This window comes from Ctenocephalides felis, unplaced genomic scaffold (assembly GCF_003426905.1).
Source record: "Ctenocephalides felis isolate EL2017-DRISC unplaced genomic scaffold, ASM342690v1 CF-g0.4_SCAFFOLD_01886, whole genome shotgun sequence".
Taxonomy (NCBI): Eukaryota; Metazoa; Arthropoda; class Insecta; order Siphonaptera; family Pulicidae; genus Ctenocephalides; species Ctenocephalides felis.
Genome location: NW_020538040.1, coordinates 145,362,015 through 145,383,349, shown reverse-complemented (window position 1 = coordinate 145,383,349; position 21,335 = coordinate 145,362,015). Strand labels below are relative to the sequence as shown.

Here is a 21,335-nt window from a genome sequence, read left to right as displayed (position 1 = left end):
GGATTATGTTTAACAACATACGCGACGACTAATCACAATCGACCCATATAAAAATGATATTCTCGAGAGCGAATGACGAATCATTGGCACTCGACTCTTATCTTAATCTTATCTGCTGTAACGCACTTCCGTTGCATTTGTACGGATTTACACTCTAGTCGCGCCTAAAGAAGTTTTACTTAAAAAAACACCCACACCCACAAATACAAATCTACATCCATATTCTTCAAGATATGCCAAAATATTCGGAAGATTTAAAACATAAATATATACAACGAGAAGTTACTAATTTATTATGTAAAAATATTATTATGTTTTTCTTCTAATTTCCATTGTCAATTTTTACTTCTGAATTCGCAGTAATTACAATTGGCAATTAAATTCTCATGAAATTTATTTCAAAGTCAATGCATTTAAAAGTTTAGAGACGCGCTACTCTAAACAATGAAAACCGCACGATATATAAATATAAAATTATAAGCTCTGGAGTCGTAAATTTGCACGAGGTGCGATATATTCACAGCGCCTTTCGGTGGTTTCTACATCCCTGGCTTATTTATCGCATTTGTTCATATGTATGCAACTCCTTTCTTGGAGAAGAATCTTCATAACTTCACTCTATTTTATTGCCTGAATCGTAAAATGTAACGATACGCAGAGTGCGGCCGCTTCATTGTCAGCGGCCTGGCAGCGTCGTGTTGCGGATGACGGCCGAGACCGCGGCTTCGTTCTCCCATACGCGAATCGGCTGTCGGTCGAGACGAACAAATAATTTCGCACCTACTACTACGTTTCAGTATCTGCAACAACAACAATGTTGATTTATATCGATTGCGTTGTGCTTTGTAAACATCCCAATTACACATGTTGAAGATCATATCGCATTTCTTCTCCCAATTTAGTATTCTTCTTGGAATGTCTGAAAAAAGCTTCATTTAAAGAAATTAATAAATCTGAGAAATGAAAACGTATTAAGTGGGTTCTTTGATCTAGAGGAAAACGGCATTTTAAATATATTTTTTAAGTTATTAACTAATGTTTTGAGCATTCAGAAACGAAAAGTAATAGTTTTAATTCTAGAAGGTCAAGTGGCGTCTTGACTATACCCTTAATAAGTTGTAGCTTTCCAACTAATCTGAAGAAAAAAAATATATATTACTAATTAAGAATAATGTCGTAATAGTATGAACTACGGACAAGTTGTTACAAAAATGTTTTTTCACCAAAAACTATCACCAGGTTGCTGGTTCAAATCCGGCTCGAAGGACCAATGTTAAGGATGGGAGTTGGTTAGACCATTTCGGAATAGCTTATTGTATTTCATTCAATAGCTATTCCGAGAATTTTGTACAATTGAGTATATTAAGGATATACTTGATGTTATAGTTATCTGCTTGGAAGGCGGTCCAGTCGGATGGTGGCTTGAAGTCCGGAATTCTCAAATTGCTGTAGGAATTGGATGCTGAAAAATAAATTGACTCCAGAGGCACAAATAACGTCCTGCTTGCGATTAACCCCTTAACTTATGATTTAGATTCGAAAATGTCGGCCCAAAGTTATTCAACGGCGTTTGTGACTATTTTCCCTCATAATGTCCGGTTTATCACAAAAATAAAAATAATTTGAGTTTTATAGTTTGGTATAAATAAATATTTTGCCATACTAGCGTTTACCATACCGGACGCATGTCCGTAATGCGCAATATTTGCTTCTGGCCCGAATATCGTACGCGGGCTTTGCCCGTAATATTGGCTTTTGGCCCAACAATCGCACGCGGGCTCTGCTCGTCATTTTAAGTTAAGGGGTTAATAAAGTATTTATTCACACAAATAACATAAAACTTGGAAAATACAACTACCACGGCACCAACAAGTGAACGTCGTACATGAAACAAGCGAGAGCCCACAAAAACGACCATGATTAGCCTTTATATGCAAATCGTCTTCTTTCGGTATTGTCAGAGACTACTAAGTATTGTCAGACTCCAACAAATGCGGCTTACTCGTGCCATCCACCGTCGTTCTGGCGCAACAGAGCGACTGTCTAAAAAAAAAACTTAATAAAATTTATTACATTTTTATCGAAAAAGACACTTTCAAGAAACAACAAGTTTAAAGTTCGCAGAGGAAGGAAACCAAGTAGAATTATTGTGGTCAAACAGCTATTTGTCCGAAAATAATTTGAATTGTGAACTCTTCTTATGCACATACCCCTCCTCGACACTTTGAAATCCTCAAAAATACACAATAGATTCTTTAATTCTTAGACCTTACGTTAACTGCGAGTAATGTATTGAATTTCCAGATGCCATTATAACAAATTAATAATCAAAAAGTGGTAATATCCAAACTGTTTACTAGCAACTTCGATTTAATTCTGAATTTGTTTACTGGTTATCAGATGTCATTTTTCCATCAATTATCGGGAAAAGTGTAAAAACTCTGATACAGTTGAAAATGTTTGTACTATTCTTAATAATCAACTTACGGATTTAAAAATTACTATTGTTTAAAGTTATTATAGTTTATATATTACTTAACTCAGTGTTTATAAAAAATAATTCATAAACATAACTAGACATTAAAAGGCTTCATTTAAAACGAATCTAGTAAAAGCCGCGGCGCCCAAATGTTCTAGGCGCTAATAATATGTTTATTCAGTAATTTGATGGTAAACATGTGTATATTGATGATAATAACTACATTACACAATATTGCCGCTTTTAAGTTATATTTTATTGACATTACATTTGAACGAATTACAGAATGCTTGGGCATCGAAAAGCGTCGTTGTTTGTTCCTCATTACTATCATCGTAGATAGGCATTTATAGTTTAGAGCCAGAGCTTAAGAAAAAAAACTGCCAAATAAAGTTTAATAAACTTTTTGCACTTGCTTAAACATATTCATATTTATCTGGGAACCAGAGGAGTTAAGTCATAGGGTTCCCGCCTTTAGCAGCCTGATGCCAAGCAGTGGTGACATCTTTTTTTGTTTACTAAAAATATAGATAGCAATATGTTTCTATCATTGTCGTGCGTTTGGCATTGCTGCTCTAATAAGAAATTTATTACTGTTACAGAAATTTCAATAATCTATAATTGTAATAATATTAATCACACAGAGATGCAACTATTTGGGTTGCTATCTATACAACCCACGTGTTAGTTGAGCCCATCACAGCATCTGATAGGACCCTTAAGTTTTAGTCGTTTTTGAATAATACATACAAAAAATATGTATCAAATACCTTATATATCCAAAATTAAATCATTTATATGATATAATCATTTGGATGCTCATTTTCATTTCTCATAATGCATGTTAATGATAACAACTGTATAACTAAGATGAATGTCAAATTTATAATTCATCTTGATATATTAGTATACAATATAGTCGGGCATGATGCTTATTGTTCGTAAAGAGTATCAAATAAAATTAATGAAAAAAAATCTTATGTATATATAACTTTCTAATGGGTAAATCTATTGGCAAATGTCATTACGCAAATATTCGTATGTGTAATTCAAATAGTTTTTATTAACTTTCCGTATGGAAAGTTGTTTAAGTTATAGTAATCGCAAAAAAAATTTAAAATGAAAATTTTTATATTTCTTACCGTTTCAGAGGTTTTTGAACATTTTGGCAACCTTAAAAAAAAATGTGTGTGTTCGGATACAAATTTTCGTCGACGATTTCGGGAACACGGATCAACCGATTTGAATAATTAAAAAAACATTCGATTTCTATTGATAAGGAGACGTTCTGAATAATTTTTAGGCCAAAAGGTCAAACAATGGTAATTCAGTTTTCGAGAGAACGGAGCGTCCGATTTGAATAATTCAAAAAACATTTTATTCGTATTGAGAAAATGAAGTACCGTTTCAGATATCGAGTACAAATTCTCTAAAAAAATGCCATTTGGCGGTCAAAAATGATCATTGGACATATGCATATCAAATTATCAGATATTTTATAGATTTTAATAATAAGTATAAATATACTTTACCTTTCTATGGGTTCCGTATCAATGTTTATTCGTTAGACTGTAATGCGGCGCTTACGCGCTTCGATATTTCTTCTCTAAAACAGCTACGCATCACGATTGCTTTGAAAAAAAAAATCGAAATTTTCAGAAAAATACAAGGTATAAAAAAATTTTGAAATATAAAAAAAATTCAATTTATTTAAAAAAGTCAAATTTTTGCAAGAATTTCAAAATTCTCAAAAATCTCATTTTTAACTTCCCGTAGGGTAAGTTATAGTAATCGCAAAAAAAATCGAAAATGAAAATTTTTGCATTTCTCAACGTTTCAAAGGTTTCTGAATATTTTGGAATGGATGTATGTGTGTGCGTGTGTATGTATGTGCGGCTTCTCAAAAATGTAATTTTTTCGAAGTAAATTTTTTTCAAAAATGTTAATCGTTTTTAAAAAAATAATTTTTGGTACGGGAAGTTCCAGCAATTTGTCTTAAGGCACGATGCCATGCACCACTAGTTATTTTGATGTGTCTTGCATACCCATGTCTCACGGTCGCTCCGTCTACTTGGCATTCGAGATCATGACGAGTCCGCGGAGGCGAATCGTGAGAACTTCGCCCCAACAATAAAAGAACACACATGTGTAAACGCATTGCTTTTATGTCGCTGCCTCGTTAACTGTTAATTCAATTAAAAGTACTAGTGCTTCGCTTATCCGATTCCTTATGACTTAATGACATACCAATTAATTAATTAATTTCTGTATGGCTCAAAGGCTTACAAATGACACGAACTTATTGCTGGAAATGTTTTGACCACTTAATTTTTATTATGCTGCGTTAATTGTTAAGCGTTGCTGGTGATGTTTCTGATATAAATATATTTATGATTTGATGTAAATCATTTATATACGTTTTAATGATACATCAAATGAATCGTCTTATTTCCTCATTATTAATATAAAAACTGTATTTATCATACTTTTACATGCTACATTTTTTATATTTTTTTATTTTTAAATTTGTTTAAAATCAATATAGATCTATACTATAGTATAGAGCATTCAGTATGTTTAATATTGCAATAAATTCATTTATTAAAATTCTAATTAAACTGTTATTTAAAATGATCTAAAAAATCACTTTTTTGCCTTTAAAAGAAACCTAGAATTTCGGACCACCGTTTGGTTATTGTGATTGATTTGCATTAATTTTCTACATTTAAGCTTTGGATTCGTAATCATAATACTTCCAGGACCACAGTAAACAAATAAATACTTTATTGAACTATGATTTTTTTAATCGATTGACTTCGAGAGGCCCCTTGAAAAAAATGTACAAAATATATTGCACTTAAAAACTCGTAATTTTCAACAATCGTAATTTTTTTTTTCTAATATTTTTGAGAACAATTACGTTCAATACTAGCACCCTGCTTCGGCTTGACGTTAAATTCTGGGACACCCTCTATATATTATATATAATGGTGCATTTCTTTCCAGACATCGAACGCGAAAAATATCTACGAAAACAAAGCTGTATCATAAAGTATTTCTTATTAAACTCTCGTTATTAAAAATCGATACGACATTTCGTCTTATATATTGGATAGTTTTTAATCTAAAGTTATGTTATTTTTTTGTCTTCTGTGTTACATTTTCTGGAACGTTTGCCAAACTGCTACACTGTTATTTTATTCAGAAAAAAACATATCATAGATTAATATTAACATAGATAGTCCTTAGATGTAATTTTTAACTAAACATATATTATTCGCAACGTTTGTTGTTATTATTTATAATTATATAAATATTGAAATGCAAAGTTATAATCATTTATTTCAAGTATATACGTGAATTTGAGAATTCGGGAAATGCATTTTTTGTATTTTCTGATCGGGTCATCCGTTTTCCCAAATATTTCTATGCACTTTCTGTACTTTTTGTTCTGGATTTCCGAAACATTGCCAAAAAATGCGTACCTTCCCCAAAAATTAGCCGTTATTTTGTCCCGCCAATACGAATAAAATATTTTTGAATCATGCTAATCGGATGCTCTTTTCAAAACTTCTTTTAAAAACTACTATCTTTTGCGTTTTGCACCGAATTTCCGAAACGGCTGGACCTGCTTTTTCCGAAAACTAATTCTGCAGACGCGTCTCTACTTCCCGTCAATACGAATCGAGTTGTTTTTGAATCATTCAAATCGGCTGATCCGTGCTCTCGAAATCGTGGACGATTTTTTTCGATTATTATAACTTACGTTATGCAAGTTATAATAATCACGTTATATACAAAAATAATATTGAACAACATAGCTCAAGTTATCTATTTTTATGTTTTATGTTCTTAAGATTTAATAAGAGATTATAGCTTCTGGGGACGATACTTCGAAATTCAATAAAAAAAAAATCCTTTATTACCCACCCATACAGTATTTCTTAATACTTTATCTCTCGCTTCGATTTAAATGTTCTCATATATATTCCTATTGCAATTTCAAAGAGAAAGAGAAATGCTAGTACAAGAGCATTTAGTAAATTGCTGATCTTCTGATGTATGCAAATATATTTACAAAGAGATTTTCTGGGACATTTTGATGTTACAATTGAAAACACTAAACTTCTCTTCATTTGAACTCTAAATTATTATTATTTCTTTCTACGCTAATTTTGTTGTTCTCTCTTTCATGTAATAATAGCAAAATATTTAATTGGAGCATGGGTGCAGTATGTGCTATATTCACAATTAAAAGTATTTGGATAATAAAAAAAAACTAGCTTGTATGTATAAATTACAACACCTACTTACTTACAAATTATTTTATTATTACCAATTAGTCCTTGCCTATCGAGTAAATAAATACATTAATTTGTTAATTAAACAGCTAATATTACGAAATGAGAGTTGTAGGTTTCGTCCTTATTTGCTTAGTCAGATCTTGAAAATAAAAAAGCATTGTTAAAATTTAATTTTATAATTAAAATATAATGTAATGAGAATGATATTCTATGTTTAAATTAATCATAATTCTTGTTTATTGTTTCCACATATTTTGCACGATTTTTTATCACTATGATTTCAGAATTAATGAAGTTAAGTAAATTTATATATTAAAAATAAATTATTATTTAAATTATAAAATTTCTTAAAAGTACAATCAGTTACAAAAATTCATGTCAAAATCAAAGAAGTTTATTTTTAAATCACAAAAATTTCATTTTTTTCCAAAGGAACAAAAGTTACAGCTAAGGGTCATCCGTTAATTACGAGAATTAATTAATTTCATATTAACCATATAAATTAACTCGAAGCAGTAGAACTAAGAAATGAAGAAATGCCGAAGGATCAAATCGCGAAATAAATGATTGCTATAAAACTTTATTGCAAGATCAATGAGCAATTATGTCTCATTACTGATGGAATTAAATTTTATGATCAAACATTTTTTCTTGAGCTTTTATGTATCGAATGTAATCATAATAAAATCATATTTATATAATAACCAGATAATAATTCATAAAAGCTATTCCGTTATCGATTTTAAAATATTTTTGCTAATTTATAGTGCTCGTATTTCAATCCGTGTGAAATAAAAGTAGTATTTGTAATATAATTGAAAATTAAATAAACTTAACAAAATGATTTATATTATAATAATTGATTTTCTAAATATTGCAAAAACAAGTAGTATACTTAGAAAATTGTAATGGAAATGCATATGCATATGCAAACTATATTAAACGTTATTTTTCAAAAATTGTTAATTTTTTGCATGTACTATTACGGACGTAATTGAATTACATCAATGAATATGCAATTTAATTTTTCAACTTGTATACGAAGTAATTTGTATTTATATATATGAATATTATTTATATATATGAATATTATTTATATATATGAATAATATTATATATATATATATATATATATATATTTATAAGATTTGAAACATTGTGTAATATTTATAAGAATGATATAAACTGAAATGCAAAGTTAAAAATATTGACTTAAAATATATAAGTGAGCTTTATAATCTGAATTATATTCGATAATTTTTTTTTTTAAAAAAGCATATATATATATATATATATATAATAAGGGATTGTGTAACAAAATTACACTAGTATTATTATGCTAGAAATATGAAGTATTTAATTATAAAATCAATTATTTTTTTTACATTGTGAAAACCTTTATTTTATTATTCACAGATCAAAACATATTTGAGTTATATATAAAATGTAAGCCATTAAAATGAGAAATATTCATAAAAATAAATACAAAAATACAGTAATATTAAGATGCAGTTTCACATAAATAAAATAATTGTATTCTTTAAAATTTCTCTTCTTCTAGACCATGTTTAAAGAACATCAGATATGTAACAGATTCATCACCTATTTCACGATATTTTATAAGAGCAACCATGCCATCATAATCCATTGATTCTCCAGTGAATATTTGCATTTCTTTAAAACGGCTTAATATTTCATTAATGACTTTGTTCATGTTTGTTTTGAATACCTTAACTTGTTAACTCTATATTCGCCATCAATTTTTTCATACAATCTTCTAAATAAAGAGTCAAGATTTTTATCTGAGAAGACAAAAGTTTCACAAAGGCGGTGATTTAAGACCACATCAACACCAGATTCCGTAGCTGTTTCAGTTCCTTCATCAGCCTCTTCAGCAGATGGGTTGAATCCTTCAATTTGGATATCCCCTTGTAGATCCTCTTTTAGGAGATTTGAAAGATTATTACAAAATAAACAATAATAAGTCGTCCGACTTGCTCGTAGTAAAGACACTACCGGAAAGGAACAATATTATAAATATATCATTGTCATACAAAAACTGATCTGTTGCCAGTATTTTAAAAACATTCTAATTATCTAAAAATAAAACTTTTGTCATCGTTATCCAATCTATATTATAATCAATTTTTTTTTAACTAGCACTGCAATCCTCTCAACTATGCTTGTTATGTTGTGATATAAAGATTCTAAATTGTTATTCCAGAAAATTATAATATCTTCAATTGCATAATGTTATGGAAATCTTAAACGAGTACAATTACATAAAATTGAAAGTGTTGGTAGGCAATTGCAAAACGTTGGGTTGGAAGTAGAGCAGTTACCTTTCAGATATGACACTGAAACAATGCCTGAACCATTATCAAATCACTATATTTACTATAAGTAATCCTCCGCAAGCATATTTAGTGTAATTTTTGACACAGGTTCATCAAACCTATGGATTCCTTCCAAACAGTGCCCAGACGCAAATGTTGCTTGCTTCGTGCATAACAAATATGACAGCACAAAGTCATCCAAATGCATTAAAAACGGTACAAAGTGAACTATTGATTAGTAACCGGGCGATGTTACTGGCTGTTTATCTACTGACACAGTGAATAGGTGTCCAAGGCATTGTCAAGAGAACGTTTACTGAAGCCATGGTTGAATCAGGATTAGCATTTGCTATCGCAAAATTTCAAGGTATTCTCAGATTGAGTTCTAGTCCCTTTTTCACCGATAGTGTAGTACCAGTGTTCTACAACATGTTTCATCAATGATTGATTGAATATCCGGATCCGCCAGCATTTAAATAGATCTCTTCCAAACAGCGCTCAGTCGTAGATTTGGCTTGTTTAGTGCATAGAAAATATAAATGTACAAAATCTATTCGTCAAAATTTGTTGCCGCAAATTTGACGGGATCTTGAAATTGAGCGAAGTTCACTTTCCATCCATAATATAGTGGCTGTGTTCTAAAATATGTGTCAAGAATTACTTGAAAAACCCGTCTTTTCCTTTTATCTCAACCGCGATTCATCTCTACCGTACTGTTTTCAGCGAAAACAGATAATACATTGTATTTTAATTTGAAACTTGTAATTTTTGTTAAGTAATAAAATACTTTTAACTATGCATGATTTGGTTTCATTAATGACATATAAAAATTATATTCTCAAATAAGTTCAGTATTTTTTTATTTTATTGATATGTCTTTGTTGTCTTCTACTATTATTTACGTTGCGTACTTGTTGCTTGTTCAAAAACGTTTCATAGGCTGCCTAGAATAGAGTTGCCAGTGCGGGATGTCCTGTAGCTTCAGTTTTATAGGAATATGTACGCAACACTACTTATCCTCGGAACTTTTGAAATGCTTTCCAATTTAATTTCATCAAATACTTTTAACCCCTTTCAAATAGTGTTATGTGAGTCCATCCGAGAGCTTTCAGATGTCCGCGGACCATGCAAGCGGTGTCGTCTGCCGAATATATGACAAATATGCTGCTTATTGAAGAATCAATTTCAATTCTTAAAGTTAGAGGAAAAAATTAATTAGAGAATTGAGAGGAGTCATTAAATAAATTAAATTTCCCAAGGAACAAATGTAAGCAAATATTCTTATGATAACCTCTTCAATGTACAGTTTCAAAACAGTGAAAAGTCTAAGTAAAAATCAATAAAACCTTAGTTGAATTTATCAATACCTTCAGTCGATATTATTACGTATTACGCACAAGGCATTTGAATAGGCTGGATCGAGACACGATCAGTGACAAATTATAAACGATTCGTATGTATTTTCGTCGTTGTTTCGCTTCGATGGATGCATTATGCATTAGCGATCGACAATTTCCTTCAGAGTCTTGTTGTTTTGATTTCGCAAAAACGATATCGTTTTCTCTAACGGCGCCGTTATTAGCATATTGGAAACTGAAGGGGGTCGCTTACGGTTTCGTAATTCAAATTACTTTGACACAGGGCTAGCACCAACTGCGATAGTAGATATTGTTGTAACAGTATTACTAATATTAAAAATAATAGAAAAAATATTTGTTAATTTTATGGATTACGATATAAAAATTAACTAGTTGGTATTGGTATTTTACCTTGAGGCAAGTTACATGAGCTTCCCGACTTAATTAAGAAACTAGCTGTAAGTGGAATTCTGTCTTAAGGCAATTAGGGCATCGTGCCTTAAGGCAAATTGCTGGAACTTCCCGTACCAAAAATTATTATTTTTTCAAAAACGATTAACATTTTTGAAAAAAATTTACTTTGCAAAAATAAGATTTTTGAGAAACTATAAATTGGACAAAGAATTACTTTTTCTTGAAAAAAAAATTTTTACAAAAAAAAAAAATTCTAAAAAAAATTAAAAAAATTTTTTTTTTTTTTAAAAAAAAAATGTTTTTTTTATTTTGACATATTTTGGAAGATCTGAACTTTTTTTCAAAGCAATCGTACTGCCGCAACTGCATAGAAACAAAATATAAAGCGCGTAAGCGCCGCGTCGCTGTCTAACGGATAAACATTGGTACGGAACCCATAGGAATGTAAACAAAATTCATACTTATTGTTAAAATCTCTATAAAATATCTGATAATTTGATGTGCATATGTCTAATGATCATTTTTGACCGCGAAATGGCATTTTTTTTTACTTTTTTCGTTAGATCTCCGAAACCGCTAGACCTGCCTTCATGAAAATTTGATCAATAATTCACCTTGTCAATACAAGTAAAATGTTTTTTGAATTATTAAAATCGGACGCTCCGTTCTCTTAAAAACTAAGTTACCGTTTTCGGCACTTTTTGCCCCGTATCTTCGGAACGGCTAGACCTGCCTTCGCCAAAAACTAATCAGCACGTCTCCTTATCAATACGAATCGAATGCTTTTTGAATTATTCAAATCGGTTGATCCGTGTTCCCGAAATCGTCGACGAAAATTTGTATCCGCACATACATACACACACATACATACATACACACACACATACACACACACATACACACACACACACACACACACACACACACACACATACATCCATTTTTTCTAAGGTATGCCAAAATGTTCAGAAACCTCTGAAACGTAAAGATATATAAAAATTTTCATTTTCGATTTTTTTGCGATTACTATAACTTACCCTACGGGAAGTAAAAAATAATTTGAGTGATTAAAAGTGTTCCGAGTGGATTTATTGCACATAATTGAAAACGAGAGAACACGTATTTTCTAAACGAAAATTTCCAAAAATCAATATTTTTCAATAATTGAACCAGTAGGACTTTAATGGTTTAGTATGTTCATTAAGACCAAGTACTCGATCGTTATACCAAGTAAATAATTAATTATTTATATATTAATATTTCCAATTAACTATTAATAATTCCAATTTTAACAAACGTAAAAAATCTACTTAATTTCTTAAACTTTGATGAATTTTTAAAATTGAACTACTTATCGTAAGGCCCTAATTCAGTAAGTTCTATAAGACCATGATATGTATCGCCAAAAAAAGTTTCATAAAAATCGGCTTCAATTTTTTTTCAACAGTTAATTACAAGAAAACGCATCGGTGGATTTTCACTTAAAACTAATCAGTATCATTTCCAACTAATATCTTTCGAACAGTTTTTGATATTTATAAATTGATTCAGTAGTATGAGCTTAAACGTGGACAAAAAGTTTAACACTTTTTTCCAAATTACAAAGAAACGGCTTGGCAGATCGTCGCACAAAACGATAACCCTCATCGACATACATCAAATGGCTTTTAAATTTCGTTTTTGAGCAAACGTCGATGAAAGGTCTTTGACAAACGCCAAAAAAACGAAACTACTTTTTGCAAACTTTGACGAATTTTTAAAATTAAACGACTTGTCGTAGAGCCGTATTATTTTAGTATGATCTGTAAGACTATATGGTATCTACCGTCAAAAATGCTATTTACAAAGAAACGGATTGGCTGATCGTCGCGCAAAATTGATAAACGCCAGTCCTCATCGAAGTATGTATATTGAATGGCTTTTAAATTCTTAAAATCGACCCCAGCCGTTTATCAGAAAACGTCGATTTATGGCAAAAAAACTGTTCACACACATACACGCACATACTTTTTCCAAATTTGGTCTCATTCGATTCAGAATGGCTTAAAACGTCAAGAAAACATAAAATTAGCGAATCAGATTTTTTGATGAAAACATAAACTTCTTCGAAAAGTTAAAAAAATCTATGATGCAGAACTTAAAATATAATGGGAAATTAAAAGTATGCAAAATATATAAAAAGTAGAGAAGTACCTACTCGAAAATTTCCTAATTTTTTTCGTCTTTTAACAACCTGATTCGAATCAGATTTTACTTGATTCGAATCAACTCGTATCAAACTGAAAAATATTTTCTATGACGGCATTCGATTGGGCAAATCACTAACAAAAAGTTTACTCGTGAACTAGTTGTTGGAGCTATGGGAATTAGAGGTTTCAGATTCGATACCATTTCGGACATTCTGATATCAAGCAGTTGTGAGATCTGTTTTTACTTGGAAACATATATAGCAGTACGTTCACGAGTAAAAATAGCATTGCTGTATCGATTAAAAAATTCACCAGTATTATAAAAATTTTAATAATAAATTCATCACAGAGATAGGACAACTATTTGGGTTTTCATGCATAGAATGAATATCTGTAATTAACAGTGCCTACTGAAAAGCCAATAAAATGAAATAAAACATACTGATAATATTTGTTCATATACAGATGCTTGTCCACGTACTTCATGGTCAAAAATGATATGGACTTTGCCAATTAATACTGTCATCTCATGCATATATCTTCCCATGATTAAATGTTTGATTTTTGCTTATACTTTCGTACTTACTTATTTCTGTATGCATGTACTTACTTCACATCAGATGTAGTAAAATATCTTGAAATACATTTTGATCGGCGACTCACCTGGAAATATCACATCACTACAAAAATTAAGTCTATAAAACCTAGAGTTAGGGAACTGTATTACCTTATAGGACATAATTCAAAATTAACACCTAAATATAAAATCCTAGTTTACAAAACAATAACTCCTATTTGGTCATATGGGATATAGCTTTGGAGATGCTCTAGCAAGTCAAATGTAGCATTGGTACAGAAAACACAACCCAAAATACTTGGAAATACGATGATCTCAATGTGCTATACATTGAAGACTTTTTAAAAACAAGATTGACCAATTCAACAAGTATTCAAATCCAAAAGCCAACTTAACGACAGTTATTTCCAATAATCCAATCGTAGAGCTATCACTTCAGAAGTAAAAAGTTTGAAAACCTTTGCTCCAAAGTGTCATTGATTTGAGAACTAGTTACGAATTAGACAAACAGGATAAATATATAAAATGATTGATGACATTATCGAGCTCAACTTGCTTAAGAATAATTTTATCAACATTATGGTATCATAAACGAGTTTCATTTAATTATGCAGGTGCGTTTAATATATTGTGAAACGTACTCGATATTTAATATGTTCACGTAGTGTTAACGCGTCACTCCCAACCCTGGTATAATTATAATATTTTATTATCTCCATGCAGGATAGCGACAATAAACCCTTTCATTGTTACGCGTCCTGTCGCAAATTCAGTAATCCATTTTTCCTAGAATTTTTATCACCTGTCCCTAACTACATCATCCTATAATCCTTATATTTCCAAGAAATTCGCACTACCTGTATCAAGTTTAAATTCTTCGTATCATGCAATTTATCAACCAATACCTGATCGATTGATAAATGTAATAACCACTGATTGGTTCCAAAATTGTAATGGGGTGTCCTTAACTCCACAAAATGGGCCAATCAGAAAAATATATAAAATTATAAAATCTACATAATTTGGTATCAACTAAAATTTCATATAGCTAAGATCAGTCGTAAATTAACACTCAAATCCAAAACATCTAATTCAAACCTCAACTATCTAATCATCTATAAATCTTAATATTTTAAATACACAATAATCAAACAGTTATTCAACATCTTTTATTTTTATTCAAACGGTCTGATATAGCCAACAACTAAATATATCTGGTCCTTCGGCAAAGTGCAAGTGTTCAATAGAGTTCGGCAGCATCCAGATAGATCACGAACTTCTTAAACACTTTGAACCTATCTCAACAAATACTTATTTGGCCATTTAAACAGAATGGTCATTTTACTAAACATTTTTTGGTCCCCATCGAACCGGATCAACCAGTGAAAGTGAAGGAAATAATCTAAATCTAAAACCTAAAACTTATAGTGAACAGTGTAATTATTTAAATCTTTAACATAATACATTGCATCGCATAAACATTAATCTAAAATCAAATTTAAACAGCTAACATCAACATTAACAATAAATCTCAGTGTAAGTGCGTTGTGTATTATCGTGAAACAACAAGAAGCATAATTATAGCAGCACATTATCAAGGAAACAACAGCTGAATCCAAATCAGCTCATCAAGAACAACTGAGGACACGGGACGCCGACAACACAAAGGTCAGACTAATTTTAAGCACTCCTTTTAATTCTATCCCTATACCCATTGTCTATACCTAACGTTTTAAAATTATTGTACTAGATCTGTGTTAATATGGATTCTTTAAAATCTTTGAAAAACAAAAAGAAATTCATGAAATCTCGTTTAACCCAAATTGATAATTTTTGTAAAGGAATAGGAGAAAATGCAAGTAGTGAAACAGATATATCAGAATTTGAACATATTTTAGCGGAGTTAAAGCCCTCTTTGAATACATTTCAGGATCTATTAATCGAAATGGCAAGCATTATTGATGATGATGAGCAAACAAACAAACTAATAGATACTGAAATGTGTGATTTTCATAATACTTATAGTAAATGTATCTTAACTTTAGAAAGAAATATTAAAAAATTTAAAACAATATCTAGTTCAAGTAGTAGCATCGGTGACAATTCCAATCAAACAAACAATATTAAATTACCAGTAATCAATTTACCTCATTTCGACGGTACTTATCTAAATTGGTTACAATTTTATGATTCATTCAATTCGATTATTCACAACGACCAAAATATTAGCAATTCCCAAAAGTTCTATTATCTAAAATCCTGCCTAAAGGGCGAAGCAGGTAATATAATCGAATCACTACCTGCTACCGCGGACAATTACATCATTGCTTGGGAATTGCTAAAATCGCGGTATGAGAATAAAAAACTTATCGTAAATAACCATATAAAATCATTGTTCAATTATCCGTCCATTCCATCTGAATCGGGCAAAGGCCTCCGGGATCTAATAGACACTTTCAATAAACATCTAAGGTGTTTAAAAGCGCTAGAACAACCTACCCAATATTGGGATCCGTTAATTAACTATTTACTACTTTCAAAAATTGACAAAAAAACCCGTCAAGAATGGGAATTGTCTCTAAATAAAGGCTCGGAACTAGTAACATTTTCAGAACTTACAACATTTCTAAATCAACGCTGTCAAGTATTTGAATCGATTAATCTAAACGAGTCTAGCAATAATAAACATAAAAACATTGTTAGCCTTAGAAACAATATAAAATCATATGCGGTAACAAACAACACGAACTGCATTTTCTGTAATCGTAGCCGACATTCGCCATTTTATTGCGAAACATTTAAAACCTTATCTCCTCAGGTCAGACTTTCCAAAGTGAAAAATTTAAAATTATGCGTAAATTGTCTGCGAAGCAATCATACGGCGCAAGAATGTTTCTCTTCAAATCGATGCAACACATGCAACGCAAGTCATCATACTTTATTACATATCGAAAATGACAAAACACCATCGAATCCAATTCCAACAACGTCGCAAAATGTTTCATTACACAGCGAAAATAATTCTCATCAAATACTCTTGCCCACGGCATTAATAAACATTTTAGATTCTAGAAACAATTGGAGAGTTTGCCGAGTATTACTTGACTCTGGCTCGATGTCTAATTTTATTTCGGAAAAACTGGTTAATGACCTGGGACTAGACAAACAAAATATAAGCATGCAAGTCAGGGGCATCAATCAAAGTTCTTCGGAAATAAAAGAAGAAACAACCGTAACGATAAAATCACGCGTCGCGCATTTTACATCCAAACTATCATGTCTAATTCTGAAAACTATTACATCAAATATTCCAGCAATATCATTCAATTCGAACAAATTTAAATATCCGAAACACGTAAAATTAGCAGATCCCACGTTTAATAAGAGCGATAAGATTGATCTTTTAATAGGTTCCGAACTATTTTGGGAAATTTATTGCGAAGGTAGTATAAAGCTCGACAAAAATCAACCAATATTACATAACACCAGGTTCGGTTGGATAGTTGCTGGGAAATTACCGTTTAATGTACCAAATTCTTTCACTATGTGTAATTATTCTACTAGTTTAGAATCGCAAGTGCAAAGGTTTTGGGAATTAGAGGCTTGTAATAATATACAACACTTCACCGAAGACGAAAAACGTTGCGAACAACACTTTATTGCTAATACGTCTAGGGCAAGCGACGGTCGGTTTATTGTAAAAATCCCGTTCAAAAATAACTTCAAAGATATCGGATGTAGCAAACACATAGCTTTAAAAAGATACATATCACTAGAAAATCGTTTAAAATTCAATAAAGATTTATCAATCGAATATAAACAATTTATGAATGAATATATATCATTAGGTCACATGACCGAGGTTAATGACTTAAATGAACCTTTAACTAACTTTTATTTACCTCATCATGGAATTTTAAAACCACATAGTTTAACGACAAAATTACGAGTAGTTTTCGATGCTTCATGTAAGTCCGATAACGGTCTGTCATTAAATGAACTTCAACTTGTCGGTCCTACCATTCAAAATGACATATTTTCAATAATACTAAGATTTAGACGACATACTTTTGCACTCACCGCTGATATAGAAAAGATGTACAGACAAGTTTTAGTTCATCAAAATGACAGAAAAATGCAACGGATATTCTGGCGGAACGAAGCATGTGAAAAAATAAAAATTTACGAACTTAACACGGTAACCTACGGAACCGCTTCAGCTCCTTTCTTGGCAATTAGGTGCCTAGAACAATTATCAAAAGAAAATATTATTCAATATCCGATTGAAAGCGATATTATTAAAAACGACTTCTATGTCGACGATTTATTAACCGGAGCCAATTCAACAAAGGAATTATTTGCAATTAAACAAAATTTGATAACTATTTTAAATCAAGGCAAATTTAATCTATATAAATTCAATTCAAATAATCACAATCTTCTAAATGATCAGAATCCATGTCTCAATATCGGCGATGAAACAGTTAAAACGCTGGGCATGACATGGAATTCCATATCAGATTGCTTCAAATTTAATACTAGTAGTATCAAAATAAATAAAAATATTAGCAAAAGATCAATTTTAGCCGCAACAGCTCAAATATTCGACCCTATTGGGCTTCTATCGCCTTTTATAATAATACCCAAATTAATTATCCAACAATTATGGCGTTTAAACATATCTTGGGACGAGTCAATACCGTCCGATATAGAAAATAAATGGAAATTATTTTGCAAAGATCTAAAATTTATTGATGATATAAATATCGACCGACATATGTTTTGTAAAGATTATGTAAACATAGAATTGCATGGCTTTGCAGATGCGTCCGAACGAGCTTATGGTGCATGCGTATATATACGATCAGCTAACAAAAATTCAAACTTTAAAATTCAACTCATTACTTCCAAATCTAGAGTAGCACCATTGCGTAACATAACACTGCCGCGACTTGAATTATGTGCAGCGCACTTATTAGCAAATCTTATACAAAAAATCAAAACAGCGTTAAACATCAACTTCGATAGGGAATTTTTTTGGAGCGATTCAACAGTTGCTTTATCATGGATTAAATCTCCATCCTACCGTTGGAAAACATTTGTTGCTAATAGGGTAGCCGATATCCAAACTAAAACTGATATCAATAACTGGTTGCATGTTAAATCACAAGACAATCCCGCTGACTTAATATCACGGGGAATTTTCGCGCGCGATTTAATAAATTCTTCATTATGGTGGAACGGTCCATCATGGCTACGATATCCAATAAAAATCGATCAGCATAATAACAACATACCTACAACAGATGAGGAAAGTCGTACTACTACCCTAATTTCCATTATTGACGAAACAAATGAATTATTTAATCGCTATTCATCCATCACTAAACTGATTCGTGTCGTAGCTCATTGTTTACGTTTTTCTAACAATTGCAGACCAAAGAAAAAAGTGAGGGTACGCGGACCTTTACAAGTATGTGAACTGAATATTTCGCGTATGCTTTTAATAAAGTTATCTCAAAACGAAGCATTCAAAAAGGACATAAGTAATATAATAAAGAATGGGTCGGTAGATAAAACTTCTAATTTAAAAACGTTAAATCCTTTTCTTGACGAAAACGGAATACTTCGCGTTGGAGGTCGCTTAAAAAACTCAAACATTGGTTATAGCAAGCGTCATCCAATAGTTTTGCCGAAAAAACACATATTAACAACGTTAATTGCGAAATATGAACACTTGAGACTATATCACTGCGGGTCTCAAATGTTGTTAAATACTTTACGCAATAATTATTGGCCAATGGGGGGTAGAAATCTAACTAGAAACATAGTCAAAAATTGCATAACTTGTTTCAAAGTTAAACCAACTTCAATAAACCCATTAATGGGAAACTTACCAACACATCGAATAACCCCTCAAACGCCATTTTCGACATGTGGCGTCGATTACGGAGGTCCCATAATTCTAAGAGATCGCCGTACCAGAGGTTATAAAAAATATAAAGCATATATCTGTTTGTTTGTCTGTTTTGTCACCAAAGCTATTCACATTGAACTAGTATCCGATTTGACCGCGGAGTGTTTTTTAGCAGCTTTGAGACGATTCACTGCACGCCGCGGCAAACCTAGCGATATATTTTCGGACAATGGCACTAACTTCGTAGGTGCAAATTCTGAATTAAACGAATTATCTAAATTTTTACAAAATAAATCTATTAAATCTACCATTACAAACAATCTATCAATTGAGTCTATATCCTGGCATTACATTCCGGCAAATTCTCCTCACTTTGGGGGGCTTTGGGAGGCAGGCATTAAATCATGTAAAGCCCATTTAAAACGCGTTCTTGGCAATGCATGCCTTACGTTCGAAGAATTTTACACAGTATTAACACAGATCGAAGCAATATTAAACTCAAGACCACTATCTCCATTAAGCTCTGATCCCAATGATTACAATCCTTTAACTCCCGGCCATTTTTTAATTGGCAAACCACCCACATCAATCCCAGATCCATGTGTGCTTGAAATTCCGGAGAATAGGCTGTCATGCTATCAGCGTCTTCAGAGACTGACGCAACACTTTTGGAAGCGGTGGTACAAAGAATATATATCGGAACTACAAGTGAGAACAAAATGGCACAAATATTCATCAGAACTCATTAAAGTCGGTAATATGGTACTATTACGCGATGAAAATTTACCACCACTACGGTGGCGATTGGGTCGAATCATAACACTACATCCCGGAGAAGACGGCATCGTGCGAGTGATAACAGTGAAAACAAACAATAATTTAGTGAAACGTGCAGTATCAAGAATCTGTGTCTTACCAATTGACGATAAATAATTTGAAACAATAAAACAAACAAAGTGTTGTGAAGTGTAAATTATTAACAATCATTTGAAACATTTAGACAATTAAAAACCTTTAGTTAAGTGTCAATAATCAACAATCAATTTGAACATTTGGACAATTTTAAAGACTCTAGTAAAGTGTCCGTGAATAAGCTAACATTATATCCATAATCATTATCATTCATTAATCAATCTATTATCAATATTATCATCAAATGTCATGTGCTATCTATAAACTTTCAAAACATTAACATTGTTACAAGCAATTATAAAACTAGGATTAAGCAACGTTAAAAAAATATTCATAATTAATTCCTCATAATTTTTTAAGTCCGGGGGCATGTTAACGCGTCACTCCCAACCCTGGTATAATTATAATATTTTATTATCTCCATGCAGGATAGCGACAATAAACCCTTTCATTGTTACGCGTCCTGTCGCAAATTCAGTAATCCATTTTTCCTAGAATTTTTATCACCTGTCCCTAACTACATCATCCTATAATCCTTATATTTCCAAGAAATTCGCACTACCTGTATCAAGTTTAAATTCTTCGTATCATGCAATTTATCAACCAATACCTGATCGATTGATAAATGTAATAACCACTGATTGGTTCCAAAATTGTAATGGGGTGTCCTTAACTCCACAAAATGGGCCAATCAGAAAAATATATAAAATTATAAAATCTACATAATTTGGTATCAACTAAAATTTCATATAGCTAAGATCAGTCGTAAATTAACACTCAAATCCAAAACATCTAATTCAAACCTCTATCTAATCATCTATAAATCTTAATATTTTAAATACACAATAA

The 21,335-nt window shown here is 31.4% G+C and overlaps 2 protein-coding genes and 1 pseudogene across 2 annotated transcripts; 2 read left to right on the top strand and 1 right to left on the bottom strand.

Moving 5' to 3' along the window:
- Nucleotides 1–8,323: 8,323 nt before the first annotated feature.
- On the bottom strand, nucleotides 8,324–8,871 carry LOC113376027 (annotated as a pseudogene).
- A 167-nt stretch (nucleotides 8,872–9,038) lies between these two features.
- LOC113376025 (lysosomal aspartic protease-like) lies at nucleotides 9,039–9,875 on the top strand. Its single transcript, XM_026615957.1, has 4 exons — nucleotides 9,039–9,055; nucleotides 9,202–9,335; nucleotides 9,406–9,551; nucleotides 9,765–9,875. The coding sequence occupies exons 1-4, from the start codon at nucleotides 9,039–9,041 to the stop codon at nucleotides 9,873–9,875; spliced, it is 408 nt and encodes a 135-aa protein (XP_026471742.1).
- Nucleotides 9,876–18,434: 8,559 nt separating this feature from the next.
- LOC113376024 lies at nucleotides 18,435–20,507 on the top strand. Its single transcript, XM_026615956.1, has one exon. It carries the CDS (start codon nucleotides 18,435–18,437, stop codon nucleotides 20,505–20,507), a length of 2,073 nt encoding a protein of 690 aa, XP_026471741.1.
- The last annotated feature ends 828 nt before the right edge of the window (nucleotides 20,508–21,335 follow it).